Below are 18444 nucleotides of genomic sequence, written 5' to 3'. Positions count from 1 at the left end.
TGTGCCACCCTTTGGGACTTATTGAAATTGCATAATGAAAGACTAAAACAGTGTGATTTTTTCCCACCAATGGAACTTCCTATAGGTCGAATGACACCTTAACAGTGACTGACTTCCAGAAGGCGTAAAGGAGAATTCACCAAGAAATGAAAGCCCCGCCCCCTATTAGCAGGGGACTAATATTCCTTGGTGACGTGACGGGATGTGTAAAAACCACAGAGACAATCTGTGATTTTAGTCTATTCTGAATTCTCCATCTCTCATTGCCTGTCATTTGTAAAGTAAAAATTCCTGTGCTAATCTACCACATGTTTGCAAAGACTAAAGGTCCCCAGATCCCCAGGATTCAATCATTTTTCTCATAAAATGTCTTTTTCTTGGAGACATGCAGCTTCTTCCTTCCTCCTGTCATGAAAACTGGAGGCAGTGGTGTGGTGTCACATGATCACATCCATCAAGGAAGGAATTCAAAGTTTAATTTTGCTACGTAACGGACGGTAAAATCCTAACCTCACACAACTGTATACAGGGCACTGGTCATTTCAGCAAATTCCACCTCACTACTGTAACACATTACTGTTGTTGGGCGGAGACCTTGTATCTCCAAAATAATTTGTCATGTTTTAATCTCAGCCATTCAATTGGTTTTGAAAGGGTCTCCTACTTTTCTCAAGGGGTTTTTATCTCAAGGTTTTCACACAACTACAACAGCAACCCCCCGCCCTCCCCCAATGCTATAGATTATTTTTTGGGGTTAAACATAACTTTCCAGATGTTCAGAGGTCAACATTTAATAACCATCGATGATCGAGTCCGAGACAGTGCCGTTTTTCAGATGTCAGTCAGATATTTTATTTTGGTAGAAACTATTCAAATATTCCTGTGTCCCTCATACAACATACATGTACAATAGATGTGCTAAGGAAGTGAGAGCCGGAGACTCTTTTTTAATGGTGTTGACGGACAAAAATGCTGAAAACTACTGTCAACATTACAGCAGAGTGAACTTGCAGGCCTTAATGCTACTGTTCAATGCATAACATTTTTAACCGTTGTTAATTTATTTCTTGTTTTTAATATTTTTGTTGACGTTTAAGTGGATCCTTCAAGTGCTTGCTGGTAATCAAGGACTTTTGACTGTCTTTTAGATGAATAAAACAAAAACGAAAAGAATGTCTCGGACTATATTTCAATAATGAAGACTACCTCCCCTAGGCAATGCCTGATCAACTATCTCATTCATTGATTTGCACGCACCTTTCATCTCCCCTCTGCAGTCAAGGCCCTGTTCAGGTTATATCACTCATTCATTGATATCAGAGCCGTATAATAGAAGAGTTCTGACATCTCCATTCACTCCAATGGACCAGTTTTTTTCCAGGAAGTAGAAAGTGGAACTCTTCAGTAAAAAAAGCAGCACTGTCGAGTTGCATCAAAATAGACAGTGTTGTACTTTGAAAGGGTTTTTCATCCCTTGAAATGAATCAAATTGTACATTATCTGCTTTATTTTAGCATGCAAAAGTAGCGCGAGACCCATTCCTGGCTGTTCATTGGCTAATGATTCTTGCATTTTGGTCCTCCGCTGACGCCACTCTCTTACTAGAGGACACTAATTGATATGTATGCCCCCTTCATTCCTTGTCCAATCACAGTCTTCCATGCTGGCCGTTCACTTAACCGTAGTAGTATATCACATCCCATGTATCTTACTGGTTGTAACTCACCTTGTCCCATCACCCCTCAGTGCTGATCTTTGCCGTAGCAGTTGCTTCACCCTCCTCCCCTTAACACCACCAGTCATGACTCCTGTATAATTCCCTATGGGGGGGAATTCTCTGTCTATCCTATAAATCACTGACGTCGTCCTCACATCTCAGGAGTAGGGATGGGCATCGAATTTCGAATTTCCGAATACTCATCGTTAGTATCAAGATCGACTTTTATTATTGAAAGTCGAAATTCGATTATTTATTTTTTGTGAGTGAAATGTTGCATTGTCTCCCCTGATTCTAAGTATAGTCGAATCGCTTGGTTTGAGCAAGTAAAACAATTTTTATAAGCATTTTAAGCAAGGTTTATGGAAAAATGAATGGCGGATGAAATCCCATGAAGAGGGAGAGGGGGTGACTTTGGCACCCCTTTGGCACTCAGACCTGAGCCTACTAAATATTTAATGAACCACTCATGATTGTCAAAAGTGTTTTTTATTTTCGAAAATGTCAATGTCATGTAACATGTTCTTTACTTCAGTGGTGCAATGCTTGTTTGAGCTAAAAATCCACAGCAGAAGCTTTTTCTATTAATTAATAAAGCCTTAGACTTAGAATCAGGGGAGACAATGCAACATTTCTCACAAAAAAAAAATACATTTTTATTTTCGAATTTCGATTAAAAGTCGACTTTGGCCAGCGAATTTCGAATAGTGTTTTTGCTAGAAATGCCCATCCCTACTCAGGTGTGTCATATCATGAAGCCAAATCTAATTTGTTTATTGTATCATTAACGTTTATTGTACTTTCCTTCTCTCTCATCATTGAATAAGCATTTTTGTCCAAAGACTAAGACTAAATCTAAAATAGCTGCCAAAATTAACACAGGTTTTAATACAGGTAGGCAGTTTTACATCCTTGTCATTACACATTCTGATATTTGTGGTTGAGTTTGCAGGGGACAAACGATTATCGGCATAGATCATCCTAAATACCAAAATCTTGAAATCAAATTATGGAATTATGATGTGGAAAAAAATATGTACGGTAAGCTTGACATGTTTTAAAGTTTAAAGCATGTCAAGCTTACACACAGTTTAAAGTTTAAACTGTGCAGGAATCCAGGATATAAACCTTCCCTCCCATTATTCAAACAAGAAACCCATTGAAATAATACGAGAGCACAAATGTTTACGAAAACAAAAAAAATCTTTAATGTCAAAACACAAAGGATTAAAAGTAGGTGAGGCATGACACTGATTTAGCAGAGGGAACAAAAAGACATGCAACAGGACAACACAGGCTAGTCCGCTAAATACAGGATTCAGAGACGAGATATAAAAGCTAACTAGCAGACCCGGGTACAGTTACGTCAAAAACCCACAATCCAATCACACAATCAGCAGAAGCCAATCAGATTACCGGGATATGCGTGTAATAATAACGTGCAATGTGAAGAAATAAGAGCCAGGGAGTATTTTCCAAAAAGCCACAAGTTCTAAAAAAAATCTTAAGGAGTCATGAATTCTTAACACTGAAAACGATCAACCCATTTCGATAAAAAAAAAGAAAAGAAAAAAAGTTGGCGATTGGCACAGCTAGCATCAAGTCAGCACAGCATCCGTCTAAGTCCATGGGAAAGGTTTGACTCCTAAAATGAGGAATTCATGTACTGTATTTTGAAATAGAAAACAATCCCCCCCACACTGAACTGCAAGTTAGTCTAATCTAGCAGACGCTTAATGTTCGGGTTTGGGAATGTCATGTCCCTGCCCTGGCTAGTGTTAATTGGTTTTTATTCAGGAACATTTTGAGCTTCTGATGTATTTAAAAAAAGTATGTGGGTATCTTTCAACTCATCATCCACTATTTTATATGAAGCTTGCATTTCAGATGCTAACTGTTAAAGGAAACGTTTTGACTCCAGGCCTGCCCAAAGCAAACAGCTCAGGGTAAAAAGGATTTCAACTGCTAACGCACCCAGGTCTGGTAACAGAGGAAGCTACTATGCTAGCTTTAATACAGTATACGTAGAAATAAGCACACCCGGGCTACAGTCAACACACAAAACGTTAGGAGGCGTTATGAAATGCACATCATAGAAAGCCATCTCGGGTCAAACTACCACGCTGGAGTCGAAGGTTCCTCACCGTTTTCGTTCACTAAGCAAAATTGCAAACGTCACTATGAACCACTGGAATGGTGCGATACACAGAGAGACAGTCTGCACTAGGCAAGAGGAACGATCAAACACTCCACCGGATGCAAAATGCAATCATAACGCGAGCAAAGCGTTGCTGCGTCTTGAACGTTGCCCGGGTAACACAAGCTAAAAAATAATACAGCCTAGAAGACACACAGGCGGGTGAGGCCGCGTGTCCGGGGTTAACAAAACACGTGAGTGGAACCGGCGTGTCCGGGGTTAACAATACAAGTGAGTGGAACCGGCGTGTCCGGGGTTAACAATACAAGTGAGTGGAACCGAAGACTATTTTCAACATAACCGTCAACATCTCCTCCATCAACAGTAAAACCCAGTTGTGTTCAATGTGGAGCCTATTTCTATTGAGCAATGCAGAGGTAACGATCAGAGCCGGAGCAGCCATTTTGGCGAGAGCGATCGCAAAACTAACAAGCCGCCTTCATTACGTCACCAAGCTACCCAACTATTCAAAAACAGGTTAGCTGGTTACCTGCCGAAGTGGCTGCTAGAGCAGATACATGTACAAACCACAAGCAACAATTGTCCAATATTTGGCCATCAATTCCCAGCCTGCTTATAATACAGTATTTATCCCTTATTTTACCCTCAGTACACAGCTGTAATACAGTATTTCATTATGAACCAGAATCTGGTAAATGTACGTCAGCCCCAGTCTCAAACCAACACAAGCGGTAGTCGTAGCGAGCGGCTAAGTAGATGGTAATTGGAGCCACTTGACCCGCCCCCGCCGGCAGTGGGTCAGAACAGAGACCAATCAACCGCCTCGCTCACAGTGCGAACAGCCTGCGCGCCATTTGACACAATTCAGAATCTGCCGGCAATTTGGTAACATTTCAAAACCGGACACAACTCCTCCAACAGGCAACCGCGAGCCTTGGAGGGCCGAGTTTGCAGGTTATCTTTCAACCAAACAGCACAACAGATTTCCTCAACAACCTTCAGAAACAGAGGAGGAGCCACTACGTGAAGTCAACCTTCAGACACAGTGGAGGAGGAGCCACTATGTGAAGTCAACCTTCAGACACAGTGGAGGAGGAGCCACTATGTGAAGTCAACCTTCAGACACAGTGGAGGAGGAGCCACTATGTGAAGTCAACCTTCAGACACAGTGGAGGAGGAGCCACTATGTGAACTCTGCTGCAGCAGTGTTTGGTTGACACTTCCCCCCCCACCGGTACAAGGTTTTGACATCTAGGCCTCTGAGGGGTCGTTTGCTGATCTTGGGGTGAGGAGGTCTGACAGTTATCAGAAACACTCGCTTCTGAATGACCCGAGTAGGCACAAGTGTTTGGTTTGAGACTGAGTCTTGGGACTTCCACTCCCACTGGGTGCGTTCATCCACCCGTGGTGGGCGAGCCAGTCGAACAGGTACAAACACTGATTGCAAATACAATGAGACAGAGAACAACGATGACCACGTGGTTCTTCACCTCCTATAGTGTGTGTGGAAAATTGCATCTGCAGTGGCTGTTGCTGTACGATACCAGCTACTTTGGGAGGAAACCAACCAGCTCTTTTCCTTTGACCAAAACCCAGTCTTGTCAGGGGAAAAAATGTGCAACTGGCCTGAGAATTTTGGAATGGACCAGGCACCGTGGAGGACAGGCTTTATCCGTGGCCCCCTGTCATGGTGCAAGATGACAATGCCACGCAATTTAAAGTATATCATTAATTATAGAGGTAATGCTTAGGCAGGCGCCACTTCACTTTTTCATTAATTATATCAGGGCCAGTGGCCAGGGTGAATTATATCAGGGCCAGTGGCCAGGGTGAATTATATCAGGGCCAGTGGCCAGGGTGAATTATATCAGGGCCAGTGGCCAGGGTGAATTATATCAGGGCCAGTAGCCAGGGTGAATTATATCAGGGCCAGTAGCCAGGGTGAATTATATCAGGGCCAGTAGCCAGTGTGAATTATATCAGGGCCAGTAGCCAGGGTGAATTATATCAGGGCCAGTAGCCAGGGTGAATTATATCAGGGCCAGTAGCCAGTGTGAATTATATCAGTGTGAAAAATTCCCACCAGCTCACAAAAAATATTTTGCCTGGTTACACAAAAAAAACAGGAAGGGAAGTTTGAGGTCTGGGTTAACCTGCTTCCTGCAAGTATGGAAATGATGGAAGCCAATGGCTGGTTAACGCTAAAATAAACTTAAATTCACCAGCCACTTTGACTTTACCACCCCCGCTGGCTGTGTTTTTCAGAACAGTGCAGATCACCTGAGCACTGGGGCTGGTTACCTGCCACAGCTTCAGGTAGGAAATGCGCTCGGCTGGTCTTCCTCCCTTGTAAAATGTAACCCGTCCTCCATCGATCCATCCATCCATGTCAATGTGAAATGTACAGTTCTCATTTGGTGTTTGTGAGGAGTTTCAAATGACGTACAGCACCCAGGCGCCACCAAGAGAACAGAACATACTGAAAGATGGTTTCAGGCGCGACCAAGAGAAACATACTGAAAGATGGTTTCTGTCTGTTTTGGTCGCTCCTCCTCACCCGAACCCTTCAACCCCCATTCATCGTCTCACCCCCAAAAAGAAGTTCCCTCCAATGTATCCCGTCCAAGAAGAAGTTTGCCCTCTGCTGGCCACAGTGGTTCGCACATATCAAAATCCACTTGTCACTTTCACTTTTTTACAAATAGGCCAAAGTGACCGCAAGGAGACAAACATTCAGCTGGCTATTCCCTGTGTTAAAGAGGTATCATGACGTTTGAACACAGCTCCTGTGTTAAAGAGGTATCTTGACATTTGGCTTTTTATTCTGGGCGTTCTGCGGAACAATATTCAGATTGATTTGATGATATAGTCGTTTAGGTTTACTGTATATTTGACTGTACTTTGCTTTTAACAGGTGCTTTTACATCTAGGGAGGGGCATTGCAAATGAGCCCTAGGCTATAAATGACGTGTTTCATCACGTCATAAGACGTTGGCATGTATGTTTCTGTCCCTAAACAACTAAATGAATAGGAAATCACTAACCTATACTACCAGTCATAAGTTGGGACGCGCCATGTTTTCTACATTTTCTAATAACAGTAAAGAAATCGAAACTATGAAATAACACATGGTCAAAAAACAGATATATGACTGGTAAAGTAGGAAATATTTCCTTTATCGGATTTAAAAAATAAATGTTTGGCTGCCGTCTGAACATGGTTTACGAGAGCTCTTAGTGTGGCCGAGTGGAAAACAGGATTAAGGTCCAAACTGTCATTATACACCTTTAAAATGCAGTGGAGATAATGGGAGGGAGCAACTCTTTGAGGCCGGCCACAGGAAACGTCGCTCTATCTTCCAGCCACAGTGGCAGTCAAATCCCAAAAAATTACCAGCAAATATTTCTCTCTCCAAAATGAAGCTGGTTTCACTGCAGGGCCGCACTGTGATACCAGCATGTCACTGCTGGTTTCACTGCAGAGACGCACGGTGATACCAGCATCTGCTCAAAAAATGCTCGGGCTGGGGTTAGCATTTAGCATAGGGGTTAGCATTGTATTTATGTCTGCATCTACCAGTGGGCCATCGCGATAAGAGAGTAGGCATAGTAATGTGTTAATGCCACTGCAGGAGAGACTTGATGAATTAAATTAGGTGGGGGAAAATGTGGCATATATCTGGGTATTCTTTAAATCGGCCAAAAGAGTTGGAAAACATCGGCAAAAAAAAAAATCCAATCTTCATCCCTAGTTCCCCGCCAAAGTGGCTGCAAGAGATATCCTTTTCACCGGCAATCCCACCCCTGCCCCACCCTCCCCCGTCTCCCCTCTCTGCACCTCCGCCTCCCCCTCTAGTCTTTCTTCTCCTCCTCCTTCTTCTCCTCCTCCTCCGTGGGGTAGGAGTGCCAGGTGAGGCGCTCCTCGTAGAAGGAGATGACGACCTGGGGACATTTGATGTTGGCCTCCTTGGCCGGGACCAGGTCAGCCTCGTCAGAGTTCTTCCTGTTAACGGAGGGGAGAGGACAGTGTTAGACTAAAGCTATTAGCCACCAAAACTATAAATGGGCGGAATAAGAAAACAAGCATGTGATTGGCTCTTTAAGGAGGTGTGGGCGGGTTCACATCACATCTGTTCGAGCCAGTCTCCGGCTTCACTGAAGAAAGTGAACTGTTGCACAACATGAGACGAGATGACTTTTGGCCAGAGTTTCTCAAAGTGTGTGGCACTATTGTTTTGACAGCCGAATGTTATCGTGGCAGAATAATAAGCAAACCCTGCTTTCAGATTAGCAATGTTGTTCAGACGCTACGTTTACAGAGTTGAGATGGTGTTCAGTAGGGGTGGGGAAAAAAAAATCGATACACCATAGTATCGCGATATTTTATCGATATTTGGACGCCAAGTATCGATATTAAAAAATAAATAAAAAAATGTTGCAGGCCATGCCATGCCAGGCCACCGGGCATCTGCCCGAAGCGCCCGATGTTGCAGTGGCGTATTGAGTCCAGAGAAGCTTAATAATGTAGCCTACGTGTGGGGCAAAAACAAAACAAAAAAACACTGCATGTTTTACTTCCGGTGACGTCAAGGAAAAGGTAGGAAAAGGAGTTAGACAATACCGTATATTGAAATATCTCAATACTCAATATATCGCAATACTATGGTATCGTGACTCAAGTATCGTTTTAGTATCGTATCGTGGGCATCTGGTGATTCCCACCCCTAGTGTTCAGACGGTACGTTTACAGAGTTGAGATATTTGACGAAGAAAAACAGGCGATGCTTCTGAGACAAGACAAAGTGTGACGTAATCAACCAATGAGTCGAGAAAATACGACGGCACCGCAGACGCCTGAACGGTCTAGAACTCTCTCTGTGCTGTCTCCTCCGCTCACATGACATCACTGGTCTAAGGGCTTGTGTCCACAGAACTTCTGTTTCTCAGCTCCAGCGGCACTTTGCTCATTAAAACAAATGGGAAGCATCTGGAAGGTGGAGAAAAGCGCTGTTTTTTTCAGTATCGAGTATCGCGATGCTAAACTTGGTATCGGTATCGAAGTCAGAATTTTGGTATTGTGACAACACTATTATTTATATATGCATATTTCGATTTTTTTTTTTTTTTACAATGTACTTCCTTGTGTTTATTTGTTATAAAAGCATGATATCATTGCATACGGGCGTGTGTTGAAATGCTGAGGGAGACTCACCACTTCATGAGGAACATCAGCTCTCCGCTGGAGTCGGTGGCTCCGATGATCCTCTCCGGCTGCAGGCTGCGGCCAAAACCTCGGGCCTTCTCGCCCTGCGGGGGGGCGGAGGAGGGACACGAGAAAACAAACCAATCAGGACACACGGGTCAACAGACGAGGGCGGGGCAACAAACTTGTGGCTGAGGCTCCTCCTCTTTCCTCACCTCCTCCTTCTTCCTCTTGCTCCCCCTCTCCTCGGAGTCGCCCGAGGCCTCGCTGGCGGCTTTCCTCTTGCCCTCCCTCTTCTTCTCCTCCTTGGCGTTGTATTTCTGCATGAACTCTGCGATCAGGTCGGGGCAGTCCAAGTTGTCCTCCGGCTCCCATGTGTTGTCATCACTGGACGGACACACACACGCGCACGCGCACGCACACACACACACACACACAGAAGCATGTATTAGGGGACATTCACACCAAAAGCATTTTTTTCAGTCAGAACGCTATGAAAATCATGTTGAGAGTGCTTCCATTGTGTACAAAACACAGCGCACGGAGCGTTTTTTGTGCGCTCCGTTTGTTTTCCCCTGCAGTCGCGTGCAGTACAGATCAGAACACAACGACCACACGGACGGTAGACAGCTAGTTTTGTCTGTTTGATGTTGTTCACTACTGTCAACACGAAAGCCAGATTATTGCCAATTCTGGCAGCAGCGGAGGTTGAAAATCCCTCGGGAGGAGAAAAGGTAGGAGGAGTGAAAAAGACGATCAGGGCGCTTTTCCTCTAATGTTCAACTTTTTTCAGCTTTAAAACGCCCACAGCGCTCCACCAAAAACAACAGATGCCACCGGCGCTGAAACGCCAGGTGCGTTCATTAAAAGAGGAGCACGTTTAGCGCGTCCTTACATAAGAGAATGAATTGCAGAAAGACGCTGGCAGCTCCAAAACGCTTTTGGTCTGAATGTCCCCTTACAGGGCAGGGTGGGAATTTCATCATTTTAGGGCGTGGCCAAAAAAGTGTCTTTAGGGCACAAAGGCCATTGTTCTATTTAGAGCCCGACCGATATATCGGTTTGCCGATATTGCAGTTTTTTTTGTTATAGACAGCATGTTGTGTATATTTGATTTTTTTTTAAACTATTTGTTCTATTGTGTTTTTGTATTTCTAGTTATTTATAATTATTAAATTCCCAGTTAAGTTTACCGTTTCATCGCATTGAGTTTATATTTGAGGGTTGCTGATGTGGTGCCTCCTCTGGTCGTTAAGGGCGCCTGTTCGGAGGGAGGGGAACTCGTTGGAATAGCGTGATCCTCCCACGTGCTATGTCCTACCGGTGAAGCTTCCCCTGTCAGGTGAAAAGAAGCGGCTGGCTAACTGCCCATGTGGAAGCATGGAGCCAGTTTTCGGCTCTCCCCAGATCGGCAGAGGGTGGAGCAGCAACCAGGATAAATAAATAAAAAGTTAGCACTAATGGGGGATACAATTTTGATATATAAAAAAAAAGGCCGATATCGGTATCGGATTTTTTTTATCGGTATCGGCCTCAAAAATCCAGTATCGGTCGGCCTCTAGTTCTATTGACATCATGAACAGTGATTTTTCTGAAATGTGTGTCGAGTCTTGAAGAATAAAAAAGTGATGCTGAGCAGTGTGCGGGGTCTTCTTCAAGACTCAACTGATACTTTCCAACACACCTGCACCAGAGGGAATTGGATGTGCGAATATCTCCTTTAAAAAGATCTGAAATGTGAGTTAAAATGAGCCAATTACACAGCCTTTGCATACTGCTCTTAAAGCAACTGACAGTAGCAGACTGGTAGCAGGGCACTGCCATGGTGGCCTTTGGGGATCTCGGGGCATCACGGCCAGAGGGAGGGGCAAGGGAGGCCATGGCCTCCATGTAATTCCCACCCTGGGTATATGTAGGAAGCCCGAAGTTAAATTCAATATCTTTCAATACCTTTTCAATATATTTTAAGACCTCAACGCCACTTTCGTCACAACAGCGATAGGGGTGTAAATCACAAGTTTGATCACGATACCATATTATAGATTCTTTGGACATCCCTAGTGTTCACCAACATTTCAGCAAGGTAAGTATCAGCATCTTTGTTGAGGCACTAAATTCTCCTCATCTCATGCTATATTTGACTAATGCTTGTTTTTAAGTGGCTAAGAGGCCCTGGCACCATGTTGAGTGTACTGTGTTAACAAAATAAACATCAAAATAACAATGAGACGTGGAGCCCAAGGCTGCGTTGACACTCAGCATGGCAGGAGGAAACAGCGCTCTGGGGTTTCCCTGATCTGCAATGTTTCCTCCTTCACTTCAGCTGGTTTGTCCAGGTCACTGCCCCAAATCATTATGGACAAAGCCAACCTCCAAACGTGTCTGTCTTAGATGTCACCGCTGATGATGTCACCAAGGATGTCAACAGTGATGATGTCACAATTGATGACAATGTCATCATTATCATGCTCGGATTGCAAATTTAGCTATATTTCCATGACTTTTCCAAAACTTCCCCCAAAAATATCTTCCATAACTTTTCCAGGGCCTGGAAATTGTATTTTAAATTTCCGTTTTTTATGACCGTAGGAACCCTGCAAGGTACAAATGTTAAAGTCTCTGTCTTTAACTTTGAATTTCTCTAAAGTGTTGCGGTAAAAAATTCTTGCTTGTGTTTAATATGGGTCCTGAACTCAATAGCCAGGAATCAGGATTTTTCTTTTTCTTGCAACCCAAAATCAAACACTAAAAGTCCCTCACATAGTGGGCTGTTTGAAGCCAGTGCGGTACTCACTTAGAGAAACCTTTCCAAACACTAAAAGTCCCTCACATAGTGGGCTGTTTGAAGCCAGTGTGGTACCAACTCACTTTGAGAAGCCTTTCCACTTGAGCAGAAACTCCACTCGGCCCTTCACCACACGGCGCTCCAGAACCTTCTCCACCACATACTCCTCCTCTTCCTCCTCCTCCGCGGGCGCTGCTGCTGCTGCTGGCGCCGCTGCTGCTGCTGCCACCGCTGCTGCCGGTGCCTCCGCTGCTACCACTGGCGCCGCAGTCTCCTCCTCCTCTGCCTTCTTCCCCTTCTTACCCACAGCGGTCGCCATCTTGACTCCTGGTGAGGGCGCCTCTAGTGGCCGAGAGCAAGAATATGATCAAAAGTTTGCAATAACTAATACTAGACAGATGATTAATAATCAGGGTTCTGGCACGTATTTGGCAATTCAATTCCAAAATGTTTCCATAACGTCTTCAGATACATAGATCTCGCTTTACGGGAATCATATATACCGGTACAATAATTAGGGATGCACGATATATCGGCAATCATATCGGTATCGGCCGATGTTGGTCATTTTTTAACATATCGGTCATATCGGTATCGGTCAGATGTTGCAATGTTAATATCGGTTATCATTATCAGCCAAATTCTTCACATTGATATGTAAATCTATGATTTATGGGCTTTTCCAAAGGCTTTGCAAATAAAGAAATGCATAACTTTTTCAAATTCAGTGTTAACATGTGTTTTTCAGTATGTACAAAATGTGATGATCATAAAAATGTGGTTTTATACAGATCATATCGACATCGGTAAATATCGGTTATCGGCCATAACAGCAATGTTAATATCGGTTATCGGCATCGGCCAAAATGTTCATATCGGTGCATCCCTAACAATAATAATATATAATAATTAGGGCTGTCAGCGTTAAAGCTGCGGCCAGCTAGCAGCCAGCTAGCTAGCGCGAGACTCATCACTCATTCTTCCTACAGAGACTCGGATGCGCGGGTCCTCTAACCACTGGGAGGTCGGCTCCAATGGCTTCACGCGATATACACGTTATCAATATACACAGTTTCCAATACCGAGCCATTATTCACATGCAAGTGCCAAAGTTTTTAGCTCAGACACAGCCTTCTTCAGCTGTGTCATTTTGGGTTTCAACTGCTCCACAGCGCCGCCGCCGGAAGTATCGGTTCTGGAGAGTGTACTGCACTGTTTACAATTGTGCATTTATTTTCTATTCAAGATATATTTTGTAGACATTGTTACCTCCTGTCTACATTGCACTACTATTGAATTGAAAATAAATCTAAAATTCAAGATCACGAAGTACATTTATTTGCATTCATTTGATTCCCAATCACGACACACTGGTAAGAATAATATAATATATAATATATATATATATATATATATATAATAATATAATAATTAATATCTAATTAAAAATGCTTTGAAATGCAAAAATAATGGCATTTTAAACATGCGATTAACTATAGTTAATCGCAAGATTAATCGCGATTAAGAAAACAAATTGTTTGACAGCCCTAATAGTAATAATACCCACAGCTACATCAAATTCAGGGACTTTCCAGGCTCAGATCCCTCAAATTCAAGGACCCAACTGGGCATCGGATCAAGGTGAAATACTGTTCCAACACGGAGAATGTTTCTCATGAGAACTAGCAGCTTTACAGAAGCTCACAGACAAGTAGAAAAGTGAGAGGCTTGAATGTGTGTAGACCTCTCAGCTGTGATGTGTTTCTGTGTTATACCCATTTACTTAGGTTAGGTTAAAAAAAAACAAGTTCTGACCTTGAACACAATATAGGAATTCAAGAACTTTCAATGGCCCAGGTCTATGATGTCCATCTTCTCTAACTCTGAAGGCCTTGCCGCCCCCCCCCCCCCTTTCAAATTCACAAACTTTCAAGAATTTCAAGGACCCCTTGGGAACCCCGGAAGGTGGTCCATGGAATTTTGTTTAACAATCAGAAGAGGGGCGTTAAGTTACAATGGTGACTGTGTGTGTGTGTGTGTGGGGGGGGGGGGGGGGCGGGTCAAGAGAAGGGGTTGGCAGATAACAGGCTCCTTCATTCACAGGACAATGTTATCAATCACTGTGGAGATTAACACCAAACACATGCTGGGAAATCACAGTCTGGTCTGGTAAATTGGCCAAACCGCCGGCAGCCATTTTGGCAGGTAACCAAGAAGAACCCTCCTGTCTGAGGCCGTTCTAGTCAGCTGATAGGACGGTGGGGGAACGAAGGAATTTACCGGCTGTCGGGGGCAGGGGATGACACGGCCCGGGGAATCCCACCAGCTCAAACAGAGCCAAATACCACTACAACCAAACCAGGGAATCACTGGCTCAGAACAGAAAGAAATCACACATTTTCATCCCATTCCCAACTACCACTACTAGGCAAAAACACATCTCAACACTAGAGCTGAAACCATTTGTTGATCCAACAAGAAAATTGATCACAAACTATTTTTAGAATCGCTTAATAAGTGACTTTTTTTTAAGAATAAATTATCGTTCCAGCTTCTTAAATGTGAATATTTTCTGGTGTCTTCACTCGTCTATGAGTGTGTTTACATGCACACTAATAAACTGATTATTATCGGATTTCTAGAGAGTTACCCGATTATCAAGTGGTCATGTAAACAAACCGCATGAACCGATATCCTTTACCGGATACAGGCCGTTATCAGTTTATGAGAAAGCCGATAAACACACCTGGATTTCTGCTGAATCAACAGGTTTATTCATTGCAGTCAATGTCCACTCACACACTTTGAGGTGAGTTCCCGCTATTTACTAAGTGCATGTAAACGCGAAAATCAGATTATTTATTACCCGATTATTCTCAGTTATCTGTTTTATTGCGTGCATGTAAACGCACTCAATGACAGCAACTGATTCTCTTTGGGTTGTGCACTATTAGGGGCGGGGCAAATCGTCGACGTCATCGACTACGAAAATACGTCGATTCCCCAGATGGCTGTTGAGCTTCCTGATATATTACAGATGATCATCAAGGACATTAGACCCTTTTTACTTGAATTGAACAAGCTCTTGCTTAATTTTTTATTTTGGAGAGATTTCAGCTTGGGCTTGTTTTTAAGAGAAGATGATTGAATAACACATTGAAATATTAATGAGACAAGTTTGACATTTACTGTATTTTGCATACATTATTGTTATATTCATAGAGTAATAAAAGCTAGAATAAAAAAAAAAGTTAGATTAATCAACTAATTGAAAAAAAAGATCTTTAGATTAATCAATAGAAAAATAGTCATTAGGTGCAGCCCTATTGGTCAAGACAAAAGACGACATTTGAGGACGTCATCTTGGGCGTATTCCTCAGTTTGACCAGCAGCCAAAAAACAACAACAAAGTATTTTTAAAATGATATAAAATTCTGTTTATGAAGTCTCCTCCAGAAATAATGCCCTTAAAAAGGGACACTCAATGCTGATTTATTTTGCACATAATATCACACATATCCAAAAACTGTAAACAGTTGTGCAGACATCCATTGAGTTGAGAGTTGATTTGAGTTCAGTTGTGGACCAGTGATGCCATTCATGCACACATCAACTCTCACCAACAGTCAAACTACATGAATGTCTGCAAAACGGGTTACATTTTTCGTATATGTGCGAGATTGTGTGCAAAATAACTCAGCGTTGAAAAATCGGAGGGTTCCTTTAACTAACCTTAAAGCGATTTTGCCTTCATTAAGGGGGGTGGACCACTGAAGTAAAAGTGGTTATTTGAAGGCTTTAGCAGTGGATCGCACTGGCGGTAATGCACATACATATGTTTGCCAACCGCCATAAAACCCCCAAAAAGAAGCAAAACAGTGGATCGCACGGGAGACTACAGGCCACTGAATGAATCAAGGCGGCAACATGCTGGTTACAACATCTCCTCTGTTGAAACAAAAACACGACATAACGTGAGTTCAGTTTCCCGCGTTCATTTCTCCATCGAGACTAGACTGCAACGACCCCAGTCTGGTGGACAACGTGGCCCTGGTTCCCTCCTAGGCGCCGTCTTTTCCACCAAGGTATTTCACGGTTTTTAGCAGAGGAAGAAAGAAAAAAACGCCCCCCACCACCCCTCCATGTTGCCCCGACCACAGCGGACAACAGGAGCTGCTGCAGCCGCTCAAAAACAACCACGACTGTGCAAGTAGTACGCAGACATCTGGATGGGATACAAACACATGCAATCCTAAAATGACATATATCGCCAATGCAAACATCGCCGACTTGCTCGTTGCACGATTGTATTATGTATGTACTGCTGGAGCTGATCGAAGCAGTGGATTCACACGCCGTGTTTCAAACCCATGCGTTTCGCAGCCCGCCTTCCTGCGCCTCCGGTTGTGGGCGCCGCACACAATAAAATAAATTAAATGTAAATTGTAATGCAATGCACATTTTAAATGCAAGCTATCTCAAAGGATTGCGTGCCTGTGGCTGAGAAACTAGGCAGCTGCCGTGGTTTTCTAGCTGGCCTGCCCCCTGCACCCAGAGGGCAACATGGCTGGCTTGTGTGTTAGCCAGGCCAGCAGCTAACGTTAGCAAACAGGAGACGAGGCTTACCTTACAAAGGACGGGCTTGGAGCGGGAGTCTGGGCTAACGTTAGGCCCGGTCGGTGGAAAACTTGGGAGTGCGTGCGGTGGACGAAGGTGCGCCAACCGGGACAGAAGCAGGCGGACTGGGGGCTGCTGCTCGGACCGTGTTTGCCTCGCAGTGCTGCGGGATGAATCGCACAATAGCTTCGGCGCAAAGATGCTCTATGGCTGCTCTGCCCGCCAACACCAGCGGACGTTACGTCAGAGTAGCGGTGAGGCATTGTGGGAGATGAAGTCTTGCGGATGGAGGGAGGGATGGAAATAATAATAATAATAACAACAACAACAACAACAACAACAACAACAACAACAACAACAACAACTACAACTACTACAACTACTACTAATAATAATAATACTAGGCTAATAATTCTAATAAAATGTTATATAAAACATAAGGGATTACACGATTAAGAGACAGTAGTATAACTTACTTGAGAGAGAGAACATGTATATTTTCAGACTGCTACACGGCCTTCAAATCTAGTTTGCTGGCTGGGACTCTGGCCTGGTATTGTGTTTTGTGTGTAAGGTATCGATTGATATGATATTGATATAGCCTACTGTATGCGTTCCAAATTGCACGAAATGCGGCACTGCAATCTGTCGGGGTCCCAGCAGCGCACTCCCCATATTTGTCGATCGGACAAATGTTCTCAAGATAAACCACGTTTTGTGTTTGCCAGTAGGTGCCACTTAGCCTAGGTAAACCCAGCCACCACGTGACCTGCTCTCTCAGTTCCCAGTCACTAGCGTCTAGACTCCGGGCCATTCACAACGATTTCTGGGGCGATTGAAAGACCCGCGCAGACCCGCAGCCACCCCGCAGCCAATGAGTGACGGCGTGACTGCCAACATCAGTCCTGCCGTGATCGGCCAATCAGAGAGTGCGTCTTTGTCAATGACGTGTAACAGCTGCAGCGGCTTAGCACTACCTAGCCGTTAGCATTTGGCCTCTCTAAAGCATAGCTCCCGAGCTAGCTACTAGCTGGCTAGCTATATGGCTATGCAACTACGTGAGGAAATTCAAGTGAAAACAGCTGTTGAGGTTGAGGTCTGTTGATCAAAATAACACCTAGCGTTATCGAAATCGGATTTTAGCGGACCATACAAGCCAGGGCTTCAGAGCTGATCACCTGGACACATTTTATGGCGAAATTATCTGATAAACTTGTCTGTGCTGCTCTGTGGTGATCAGCTAATGTCTTCATAGCATTGTGATTATGATTTAATGCATTATGGAAGATAAACGCTGGTTTAACATAATTAAAATAATTCCCTACCAAACATGTAAAGTGACGCTTCTGGGCAGTAGACCATTTGGGCATAACATTATGTAATGTGACATGAGATCACCACATTTCAATAAATATAACGTTTTTGCACATTTGAATGCTGCTGGTCGTTTGTTTAATGCTGTATATATTGGATATTTAAAGCTGATACACAACACAATTGTGTTGAGGTAATTCTGCAAAGCTCAGTTAAAAATATAACATGTAACACTTTACACAATCAAATCTAACTTATTCACAGCAATACACAGTCCAGTAGTACAGTGGGCTAATTGTTTGAATTATATCGAAATATATTTGCATGGTGTAGCATGTAATGCAGATAATGTAGCTAGATACTCTGACACAGAAAGGCAGACAAGCTAGCAGCAGGGATCTTGTCACACTGATTCCAGATAAACTCCTCTGTCTAGCCAGCTATACAATATTGATCAAAATAACACCTATATCGAAATCGGATTTTAGCGGACCATACAAGCCGGGGCTTCAGAGCTGACAGGCCCGGCGCTAGGGGCGGGCCTGACCGGGCCGGGCCCCCCCATTCAACAAACTGGCCCCCCCATTCCAAAAAAAAAAAAAAAAATTTTTTTTTTGCTAAACGTTTTTCCGTTTTTCTGTTTTAAAGTT

The 18444-nt window shown here is 43.6% G+C and overlaps 1 protein-coding gene across 1 annotated transcript; it reads right to left on the bottom strand.

Annotated features, from left to right (window-relative positions):
• Positions 1 to 7723: 7723 nt before the first annotated feature.
• LOC310787660 (chromobox protein homolog 1-like) lies at positions 7724 to 16647 on the bottom strand. The gene is made up of 5 exons (XM_083649137.1): positions 16490 to 16647; positions 11947 to 12205; positions 9294 to 9465; positions 9088 to 9182; positions 7724 to 7878 (listed from the first exon to the last, which is right to left on the bottom strand). Exons 2-5 carry the CDS (start codon positions 12180 to 12182, stop codon positions 7728 to 7730), a joined length of 654 nt encoding a protein of 217 aa, XP_083505263.1. The 5' UTR covers positions 12183 to 12205; positions 16490 to 16647; the 3' UTR covers positions 7724 to 7727.
• Between the last annotated feature and the right edge of the window lie 1797 nt (positions 16648 to 18444).

This window comes from Poromitra crassiceps (assembly GCF_964638095.1).
Source record: "Poromitra crassiceps genome assembly, chromosome: 13".
Lineage (NCBI taxonomy): Eukaryota > Metazoa > Chordata > Actinopteri > Beryciformes > Melamphaidae > Poromitra > Poromitra crassiceps.
The sequence above is the reverse complement of the archived record's forward strand: the minus strand, read 5'-3'. Positions and strand labels throughout refer to the sequence as shown.